General features: G+C 32.8%; 1 protein-coding gene across 1 annotated transcript in view; it reads right to left on the reverse strand.

Moving 5' to 3' along the window:
• Positions 1-2,725: 2,725 nt before the first annotated feature.
• LOC136843400 (protein CEPU-1-like) overlaps positions 2,726-12,307 on the reverse strand; it is a 34,996-nt gene continuing 25,414 nt past the window's right edge. Inside the window, exons 6-7 of the mRNA XM_067111759.1 lie at positions 6,341-6,489; positions 2,726-4,913 (exon numbers count right to left, since the gene is read on the reverse strand). Coding sequence (XP_066967860.1) covers positions 4,810-4,913; positions 6,341-6,489 — 253 coding nt within the window. The 3' untranslated portion in view covers positions 2,726-4,809. The remainder of the gene's footprint in view (positions 4,914-6,340; positions 6,490-12,307) is intronic.

Below are 12,307 nucleotides of genomic sequence, written 5' to 3' on the forward strand. Positions count from 1 at the left end.
ATTTTTTTTTATTCTAAAGATTTATAAGTGCATTTTTATGTACTTTTGCTGGATCTTATTCAAGAATTTGTCATTTTAGTAACTGTATATGTTGTGTTCAGTAAACTTCTATCTATTATGTGTGTATGTATAAATTACTGAATATAATTAAGGATAACTTTACTAATAATATATCAGCAGAGTATTTAATTTTGCGCAAAAGAAATGCAAGTTCATTGTTCAGTGGGATCATTTTGCAAGACAAAAAAGTTTTCCTTTCATGGGTATAGCTATTCCGAATTATCTGATGTTCTGGGAAATGCGAATCAGTAAAATAATTAGATATTGTACACCTCTTAATATATAACACTAAATTCAGTTTTCTTGCTGTTGCAGGAGTAAGCTTAATAACTAGATATTTGCAAAGAGAATAGTTCAAGCTAAACGTCAACATTTTAGGAGTTCTTTCGTGTTAAATGAAGTTTTTTGAGAAAACACTCAATATATTTCCTTGGCAGCTATTTATTCCTATCTTGAATTGATTGTTTTCAATGAAAATGGAGGCCATTTTTGATAGTTTTATTCTGACATCTTTCATATATATATATATATATATATATATATATATATATATATATATATATATATATATATATATATATATATATATATATATATATATATATATATATACATATACATATCTACAATATTATATGAATATATACAGTATATACACTATATATATATTAGTTGACCAACATGGTGCTACCTGAGAAAACTCTGAATGACAAGCAATACTCTCTCTCTCTCTCTCTCTCTCTCTCTCTCTCTCTCTCTCTCTCTCTCTCTCTCTCTCTCTCTCTCTTTCCTATTAAGAAAGCTGCTTCAGTTACATTGCCCAACATTTTTGACATATCATATTCCACCCTTTCTCACCTGCCATTCCTACTGGGGCTGAACTTGGATTCAAAGGGTACTGGGAGTGTCACTATTCATCTAGGTGACCTCGAAAACTATGGATTAGACACTGATATCTGTCATTTTTGACATTTTATTTTTCACCCCTTCTCACCTCCCCCTTCCTTTCAGGGCTGAACTTGGGACTTAAAGGGCATCGGGAGTGTCACTATTCATCTCAGTGACCTCGAAAACTATGGATTAGTGTTAGACACTAATATCTGTCATTTTTGTAATTTTTTTTCATCCCTTCTCAGGCCCCCTTCCTTTCAGGGCTGAACTTGGGCTTAAAGGGCATCAGGAGTGCCACTGTTAATGTCAGCGACCTTGAAAACTATGGATTAGGCACTAATGTCTGTCGTTTTCGGTTATTTTTACGTCACCCCCTTCCCACCCCCACCCCCTTTGGTGCCAGTGATGTCTTACCCCATCCCATAGTATTATTTTCCAGATAGTGAGTCGTATGTAGACTAAAATGAGCTATGATAAACCTGTAGAGTTTATTTAGTTACTAAGTCTACGTGGCAGAAAAAGCCCCGTTTCAGGGAAGCCCTTTCCACCCTTACCCCCTTTGGTGCCATTTGGTGCTAGTGATGTCTTAACCCTACAGTATTCTTTTTCCAGATAGTAAGTCATATGTACCAAGTTTGGTTGTAATTGCTCAATGCGTTTCAGAGTTTTGTTGGAACATACACAACCACACACACACATATACATCCATCTATATATATATATATATATATATATATATATATATATATATATATATATATATATATATATATATATATATATATATATTATAAAATGGATATATGTTTCTCTGTGTGGTTGTGTACATATTATATATATATGTGTGTGTATATATATAAATTATATATATATATATATATATATATATATATATATATATATATATATATATATATATATATATATATATATATATATATATATAATATATACATGAAACCACATTCATATGATAAAGTAATTTTGACCATCCCTTTTTTTTTTTGTGCAAAATTTGAGGGTAATTATTTTCAGTACAAAAATATCATTTATATATATATACAATACACACATATATATATATGTATATATATTTATGTATATATATATATACATATATATATATGCATATATACATATGTTCATATTATATGCATATATATATATATGCATATATACATACGTATATATACATACAAAAATATATATACATATATATATGTATTGTATATATATATATATATATATATATATATATATATATATATATATATATATATATATATATATATATGATATTTCGTACTGAAAAAAATAATCACCCTCAAATTTTGCACAAAAAATTAAAAAGGATGGTCAAAATTATTTCATCATAAGAATGCAGTTTCACGAGCTGATCGTCATTTCCATAGAAGCTGATAAACATCTTGGAAGTTTATAATTCGAAGACCGAATAAAAGACTGGTCTAAAACAAGCGAATTGGAAAATCTTTTCTCTGATCAGTTGAAGATGGATTTTTATGCGTGATAATAATTTACTTCTCTCAGAAATATTCGTGTTTATCTTGAGCTTCGATGGATTTTGTATTTTCCCCAACATCAAGGAAAGTCTGAGAAACATCTCATCTGGTCTCGTTGACAAATAAAAAAAAGCTTCAGCGAGGAAACAGAATATTTTACATTATGAGAAAACAGGGTGTACTGCATAAATTATGATAATAAATAATGTGACGCAACGAAATGAAGATACCACAGGAGAAGTGAAATATGGCAGTTATCAGGAAATCAAATTTATTCTTAACATATGGTACAACATACACAAGAGTTACACAAATTCACATTTATTTCCACATAATTACTGTGTAATAAGAGAGTCCATACGTTAAACATGTGGCTGAATCATTGTAAAATTTTGAACATCAGCTGGAAAGAGAAATTTTAGATGAAAATAATGATTGCCAGAAGGAATTGTGTAAGAATTGATTTTTATACAAAAGATGTGGTGAGTGACATCAAAGTAAACGATGTTAATTTCACATTTATTATTATTGATCTTTTATATGGAATAGAATTACCCATTAGAAAGCAAACATATTCCGCTAACTAATTGCGAATATGAATATCGTCATAATTTCACTTTTATCATTAATATAAAGTTCTTTTTTTAGATGATAAAACTTTTTAACAGCTTCCTTGGTCTTACTTTTATCGCAATTTGTATATCATTATAATGTAAAAATTTTGAAAGAGGAAATAGCATGAATAAATCTTACTTTTTAAAGTGTTGTTCGTATATTAAATGCAATTGTAATACAAATGGATGTAAAAATATTTGGCCATCTTAGTTGTTGATTTTGCATAAAAGAAGAGTTCTTCAAGATAACTAATGTTGCTTTTTGAGGGCTTTATTGTAGGAATACATTTATGAAGCAGAGAAACCAATAAAAACGCGCACAGACTTACTGTTTCATGAAAAAAAAATGAAAAGTTTAAGATTTACAATGCAATGCAAAAGCCCCTTCTTCATCCCGAAGACAAATGACAAACTGTAAAGCAGTATGACTCAAGAAATGTAGTAACAGAAATGCTTTGATTATCAAGGACTTTGCTAAATTCATTTATTCATTCCTTCACTGGAAACATCTGCGATTAGATTTATCACCAAACTGGAACTTCTCATCCACGTAAAAAGACGCCTCTCCCGAACTCAAGTTCTTTTTATAATAAAACCGATTTGTTATTTAGATGTCAAAGGGTTTGTGTATAAGCGAAAAATAGAAAGAATTCGGCGCTACTACAAAGTACAAAGAAGAAAACATTAAGGTATAAAGGGAAAGGAGTTTTACCCCAAACGAAGAGTAATTATCTATATACGATGTCAGTAGAAACAGAGATAAACGGATAACCTACAACAGTTAAGATCATGACATTTTTAAAGCTTCCTAATTTTTAAATACTAGGTTAACTACAAACTTCTTCGACATAAAGTGTTACAAAGGAGGGAGTAAAATAATTAGTTGCTCACAAAATTGCAAACTTCATGTTTAGGCAAATTTGTTTTAAAAACAATGAAAAAGACCCACCACACACAGGCAATATTAAAATCATAATATTCATTGCTTGCTTCACCTTTTGTCACGATTTCCCTTGTAATTCACTGCAGCTCGTGTGAAACGTTCTATTGAATAGGTTTTCATCTTCAGTATTTTACTTTAGTTATTATACACATGGAAACTTCTTGTGAGGAGACAGTTGGAAATTAAACTTCTGCGGTAAAAAATATCGAGATCATTTAAGAAATACCGAAAACTTGATTAATAATCCTGTAAAAAGGGAAGATAAAATAATTTTGGTCATTTTTCATACTTACCTAGGAAAATAATATACGAGGCTTTTACAGTTAATGATATGAGCTTTGTTACTGTTAATAGAAGGATTTGTTGCATTGAAGGTTTAGGATTAATGTAATGGGAATCTGTAATGAAAGGTATGAATTGTTGTTCTGTGTGAGTTTCATTAAGAAAAGGACAACGACCAAATTTTTCAGAGAACTTAAAAGTTACACAAAATTTTTCCCCAAACAAAGCATAGCCTTTTAGGCAAAGCCTATCTGTGCATCTTCACGGTTAACTACAAGTTCCTAGACATCACCAATGAAATTAATGAAAGTTCTGAAGCAGGCTGACGTTGCTTTTAGAAATGGTTCAGATGATCTGCACCTTCAAAGTTGAGGGCATGTTCATTTCGTAGATTTCATGGGAAAAACATTCTGAAAGTGCATGAACTGAGATTTATGAAGCAGGATGCAGCGGATATGGTTTGTTTCTAAAACCCCTTACAAAGGAATTTGTAGTGGTATCATCTGACCGTGTGAATCAGGAGAACGCTTATCAAAAGGTTTATTAGTCTGGTACTGCCGAGGCTGGTGGCAGAGTCGTGATGCATCGCTCTCGGTTGTTCATCTAGAAATAGAAATAATGTAAAATATTATACATTTTGCCCTAAATAATGAGGGTCCCATCACTACGTAAAAGTGATATGAGTGCAAGTATCACAATCTGCGGATTAAAGAATATTCAGGAAAACAGATAAAGATTATATTGTCTAACCAAATCAAACGTAAATTAAAATCTTAAAAACCTGAAAGCTACGATCTCTACCCGAGTTATCCAATGGAAGCACAGCTCTTTCGAGAAGAATGCGCTCATAGACTCGAGATCTCTTTAGTAATAACATTGATAATATTGAGATCGTTTTAGTAATAATATTGATAATACTGAGATCGTTTTAGTAATAATATTGATAATACTGAGATCGTTTTAGTAATAATATTGATAGTATTGAGATCGTTTTAGTAATATATTGATAATATTGCTAATTTTTATTAATAATACTGGTAATGTTGAGATCGTTTTAGTAGTAATATTGATAATATTGCGATAGTTTTAGTAATAATAATATTGTTAATACTGCGATCTTTTTTAGTAATAATACTGGTAATATTGACATCTTATTAGTAGTAATATTGATAATACTGAGATCGTTTTAGTAATAGTATTGGTAATATTGAGATCGTTCTAGTAATAATATTGATAATACTGAGATTGTTTTAGTAATAATATTGATAATACTGAGATCGTTTTAGTAATAATATTGATAATACTGAGATCGTTTTAGGAATATATTGATAATATTGCGATCTTTTTAGTAATAATACTGGTAATGTTGAGATCGTTTTAGTAGTAATATTGCTAATGCGATCGTTTTAGTAATGATAATATTAATAATACTGCGATCTTTTTAGTTATAATACTGGTAATATTTAGATCGTTTTAGTAGTAATATTGATAATACTGAGATCGTTTTAGTAATAGTACTGGTAATATTGAGATCGTTTTGTCAATAATATTGATAATATTGAGATCGTTTTAGTAGTAATATTGATAATATTGAGATCGTTTTAGTATTAATATTGATAATATTGAGATCTTTCTAGTAATAATATTGATAATATTGCGATCGTTTTGGTAATAATATTGATAATATTGCGATCGTTTTAGAAATAATATTGATAATATTGCGATCGCTTTAGAAATAATATTATAATATTGAGATCGTTTCAGTAATAATACTGAGAAAATTGCGATCGTTTTAGTAATAATATCGGTAATATTGCAATCGTTTTGGCAATAATATTGATAATACTGAGATCGTTTTATCAACAATATTGATAATATTGAGGTCGCTTTATCAATGATATTGATAATATCGAGATCGTTTTATCAATGATATTGGTAACATTGAGATCGTTTTATCAGTAATATTATTAACATTGCAAAGGTGAAACTAGAGTCAATCAGTCATTGGCAGTGATCTAAGCGAAGCTCACCTTTCAGGACGAAGACCGATATCTGAGCCGTGTCGAGTCCCTCGGGCTGACAGGTGTAATTCCCGGCATCTTCAGGAGAGACGCTCGTAAGAGAGAGTCTGGCGCTGGCCTTTGGCCCCTCCTGGGCAATGTGTAGGCTCACTCCTCCTCTGGAATAACAATATTGAAGGAGTACTTATCATCGAAAGTATCTTTCCTAAAGACCGTTTATTGAAGGAACAAATCCACAGTTATGTATATGTACATTATATTTAAAGATGAATCTGTACAGAGGGCTTTCGGGAAACTGTTCTGTGCAGATTTATCTTTAAATATATGTACATATACACAAGTGAGGATTTTTGTTTCTCCATATCAAGACTAGTGCCATTATGAGTATTTTTTAAACCTTTTATTATTATTATTATTATTATTATTATTATTATTATTATTATTATTATTATTATTATTATTATTATTATTATTCTGAAGATGAACCCTATCCACATGGAACAACCCCACATTGACTTGAAATTCAAGCTTCCAAAGAATATTGTGTTCATTAGGAAGAAGCGTTTGTTATAGATTTTTTTTTATACAATAACAATAAAAGTTTTCGAAGATGGTTCCGGGACATCAAACGGGAAATTGTATATTTTTTTATTTCATCCTACGTAAGTATTCCAGCAGATGCATAAAAATTCTTAATACTAATTCCCTTTAAAGCGTCAGTATTTCTGAAGATATATATGTTTAATATTAACAATAATTAGTTTTTCGTTTATCATATCAAGTAAGAATAAAAAATTTTTTCTGATTGATTTTTTTATTTTGAGTTTTATATATCGTGCAATATCTTAATCACTTAGATATTTATTGAAAGAATAATGTGCAAAAGTCATCTGATACGTTTAAAACAGTTCAGGAAATTGAACGAAAATTGTCTGCCATTTTATTCATACATACTGATCTAAATTCTCACTCAATGTTTATAAAGATAAACCGTGTTTGGGTATCAAACTATTTTTATTCGGATTCATTCCTCTGGCATATAGCTCAATAAAATCGCTGTTGACACGTTTCCAACACTGTGCTTTGTAAATGATAAGTTCACAAATAGTTAAATGACAAGATCTTGAAGCCCAATTGCTTATTTTTTAAACATTATTACATGATGCCATAATGGCGAGTCTACAACATACTAAAATCAGGAACTTTCTTTTCTTTTCCTAAGTAATTACATCCAAAAAGTGTTCATCTTAATCAGTACTGATCCCTGTTTTAAAAATCAGGACAGTGTCATGGAAAATAAAAATTAAGAATCCGATGCGCTTGACCTTTCCTAACAAACAACGAAAAAGAAAGCTGCCATAGATGTAGACCAGAACAGAGTATAGAATTTACGTCAAAGGTCAAGCGCTGGGATAACTATGACGTCATTCAACGCTGAAAGGGGAATTGACAGCAAGAAGGTTTGAAAGGTGTAACAGGAGGAAAACCTCGCTGTTGCACTATGAAACAACTGTTAGAGAGGGTGGAAAGTCACATGGAAGTAAGAATATGGACGGACGTACAGTAAAAGGAATAAAAGAGGTTTGCAGCCAGGGGCTAAAGGAATGCTGTGAAGAACCTTAAGTAATGCCTACAGTGCACCACGTGAGGTGCACTGACGCCATAGATGTAAGGAGTGCGTGTTAGAAACGGTGTAATATTAGACAGTGCATTTTATCGGTGCTTCAACAAACGGGAAACGTCTTGGTTTTGAAAGAAAATAATATGCAAAAATCCGGCAGCCCGTCAACCTGATGGTCCGAAAAAACCGGAGAGGTTCAGTAGGAGAATAGGTACCAGCCCTCGGGCTGCGGAGTTAAACAGTGGGCCTAGCGATACACTGGCCATGTGTCATAGGCGTTGGGACCCGTCCAGCCACTGGCTGTCGGCCTAAGAAACAGGAGATCAGCGCCTGTCCTATGAGCCCACAGAAGCCCAGAAGGACTTTAACTTTTTTTAACTTTGCATAGTGTGGGGAAAGTGCATTGCATTAAGCACATGTTCAGGAATGATCGATGGAGCAACGTCTAATCTATAACCTTTATTCAGCGAAACGTTTGATGGCTCAGTGACAACTATGATCGTGATTAACTTGGAAGACAATGACGTTATCAATGTAACTGGCCTCAAGATATTGCCTAGTGTTCTGAGATTCGGATACCAGTCTCAATAGACATTAATTTAAACCGAAACCTCGCCATTGAACTTAATAATCTTATATGTATTATTACCGGCATAAACTCTTAAATTTATCTATTTATTTTTTTTTAATCCTGATCCATTTTCCTCTCCCTGCTGATGATGGGATAAGAAGTCTGAAACCATAAAGTTCATTTAATTTAATCCTTTTATTGACTTTCTTACTTTCTCAGGTCAAATCCTGCTCTATAATTCCCTGCCAAAAGTCATCACATTTTCTCTGCAGAACCTTATTAATAGCTATCATCTATTCCCTTATAATAACGGACGATAATTCCTCTTACTCATGTCTTAAGGACCTCGTCCTCTTGAAGAAGACATGCCTTCCACACCATGCTGTAGGAATCAGTGATCCCAAACAATCACGAAGCCAGGTAATCTGTAATCACGTACATACACACTTTTAAACAGCCCAATTACGCTGTTAACACCATACCACCGACTCTCGCTTGTAACCCAATTAATTCCTGGAAATTTTCTCTTTTCCGAACACTGAAACTTTCTGCTTATCAAGTCTACAACAGTTACTTCAACAAAGAATCTCAAATTTATATCAACACCTTCCTCTTCAGCTGCATTCACGGATGTCTCGTTCCCTTTACAGTCACTCCCTGCCCCATCGACAGAGGAGAGCATTCTTTGCACCTTGAGCGGTTTTTGCACTTCAGTAAACCTCCCATTTCATGATCTATTCTTTTATTTTATTTACCCTTTCTTCATACATTTTTGTTTCCTTGTTACTCTCTTCTGATTATGCGGCAACGTTCCCAACTTTCTTACAGTCTTTCCCGCTATAATTATTCTCGCGTGTTTCTAACGTCTTTACAAACACTCCTTAGTCTCATTTAATACTAAATTCTCCTCTAATTCCAAGGGGTCTAATTGAAAATTTCACTTCAGTCATAAAAAGCTAAAAAATACCTCCAGTCTGTCGTTTCCTTCTTTATAAAGTGAATTACCTTGCTATTCTATCTACTTTGTACTCAAATCATTTTTTTTTCAGTCTCTTTACTCACTGTTTTGTAATTTGCCTATCTTATGGGGGAGCATCATATAACCTCAAACACCTCTCTGAACGTATCTATAGGGCTCTCTTCATTTTCTTTTACTTCAGTCACTCCATAACTCCAAAGTATACCAATTGTTTATTTATACAATAACTTTTCATTTGTTCCAAATCGAGCTTAGAGCAAATTCAGTCTTCAATATACTTTCTCTTTCGCGCTTCTTTTTCATTGATGAACTACATACACTAGTATCAAAACTTACATTTCTCAGCTTTTTTAATGTAATCACAGATTTTCATTTAATTTCGTCTCGATAAGTACTAAAATGTACATTTTATTAAGACTGTAAACTACCTTATGTTTTTTGTGTTTTGTTCAAGTCCATGCACATTAAAAAAACACTTCAGATTTTGTATTTTCTGTCGCATGAGTAATGGGTCTGTGGGTACAGACCTCACGCTCTAGGTAATTGCAAAGAGGTGAGAATTATTATGGCTCGTTCACTGCGCACGACATGAATAACCTTCTTATTGCCCTAGATATCTCACTAAGGGCACACAGCACTCGAACAGACCAGTCTTTGCCTTGAGCCATTCTTTCTCTTGGCTACAGCATTACTCCAATATACTACTGACTTTCCACTTAAACGATTTTGACATTTCTTCAAATACTAATGTTATTTGGGCTTTGAACGTTCTTCATCCATTTCAGTGTTCTTTCATTTTGGGCCACCAGTCAATCGCATGAGCTTTATGTATACTAGATTATAAAATAAGACTCGGTAATTGCCCACTTAATTTACTGCTGAAGCGAACAATATATTTCGGGATTTTCGCTGAAGTCGAGGGCAAAGGAAACACTTTCAAGGCTTTGTACGCTATTACGCATCAAGTTTACTGCCTCATATTCTGTCTAAGTAGAGAGCATCTTAAATTCCCAACGAGAAAATGTCTCGTGTAAACTCCGTTTCTTTCTCATTAAGCTCTACAAATACGAGGTTTTAAGTATAATGAGTTTAAGCAAAGGGATTGCATACACAGTTTCCCTTAACGACAATAATTTGCGATGCTTTCTGTCATGGAGCTATTTTTATGGGGAAAGTTGAAATTCGCGAAGCTTTAATCTTACGATCTTTTTAATGTCTGAATAGGTTTTTAACGTTTTTGTTAAGCTTTCAGAGAACGAGCTAAATTTATAGATCGCTCGATTTACATTTACGCGTTGACCAGTTCTGAAAGCAAGCGTTAGAGTACTGAAAATATAAACAAAGCGTAAGCTGCCCTCATCTTGCACTTTCAGTTATGAAAAAGATATTAATGACTTAACCTGTATTTCTAATCAGAAATAAGTTTTTTGTTTTTCTGATAATAGCAAACCAGTTGATACGATTCTCTCCACTTTCCTGGTTGGACGTTTTTCGTGTTTCCATTAACTCTAATTTAGTCATTTCCGATAAAGGCAGGAAGAACCAAGAATGGAAAATTCGGCTGTATGCCCGCCGACAAAATCACTGAGTGAATGCTCATTTTCATCCAGAAAGGAATAATTTCATTCTGAGTTCTTTTTATGTTACCTTCAGTTTCTAATTATTTGAATTAGGTAAGTACAGGTTATTAAAAATAATGTTTGGCTGGACTTTTGACACATTCGACTTCCCCTGAGAATCTGGGTCATTTGATTTTCTCCCGCAGTCTTTCGGCGTCCCGGGAAAATGATGCCATTTTTCCTTGCATCGGAGAACGGGCTGTAACCTATACCTGCTGAAAGCGAAATCCGATAAATGGCCCGTTCTTAGATGTTCATAGCCAGACATTCGATGGAAATCATTAAAAATCTGCTCAGCTGAAGCACCTCTCTTCTATATCATGATTTACAGTACATGTGCTACTTGTGAAGCAGTACGGAGCTCAGCAAATATTGTCGTTAAGTCATTTCAAATTCATCGTGAACTGCAACGCGTAACTCTGCCCCTGTGAATCTTAATGGGCACTAATCTTCATCTTCACCTTTCAAAAATTAAATAAATAAATGAAAATTATAAGGTAATTATCAGTGTATGGCCGTTATCATTGAAAAACATTTCTGCAACAAATTCATGCTGCCGGATTACTTAAATTCCCAGTTCGGTTTTCAAAGTTTGTTATTCTGTAGTATATTGCTACTTGCCTCTTGTTTCTGGCGTGTGCTCTAAGACACGAATTCTTTTTCGGATACTTCAATACATCCATTGCTGTAAGTAGAGGACGCTTGCACACGTTTCGTTGTTATCACATCATACCATCTCATAATTAACATCATGTCCTGGTAAATCCTGTTAGATTAACAGGTGAAAAATAGTAAGATAATTTCTTTAACCTGTTGATGTTTTCAAAAGTGCCACTGGATGACACTGCGATATCAGTGGTGTTCATCCATCATCGATTAGTGACAATTTGTATTTACCAGTGACTCATGCTATTTTTCTCATTGTAAAAAGATATACATTCACATTATGCATTCATAACATTGCATCGTTTGAGGTGAGACATTCATAGCATGAAATAAATTACTCTCTTGTGTGCACAACTGGAATAACTTATCTTTTCAAGAATTAATATTTCATTAAATATGACTAAGTCAAATTGAGATATATTGCATTTTAGAGATACATCGAAGATCTAGTTATTTATTTCTTCACAATTGATAAAGTTTTCCATGTTAATAAGAATAGTATTTGTAAATGCTGTTTTTT

Source organism: Macrobrachium rosenbergii, chromosome 11, assembly GCF_040412425.1.
Source record: "Macrobrachium rosenbergii isolate ZJJX-2024 chromosome 11, ASM4041242v1, whole genome shotgun sequence".
In the NCBI taxonomy this organism is placed as follows: domain Eukaryota; kingdom Metazoa; phylum Arthropoda; class Malacostraca; order Decapoda; family Palaemonidae; genus Macrobrachium; species Macrobrachium rosenbergii.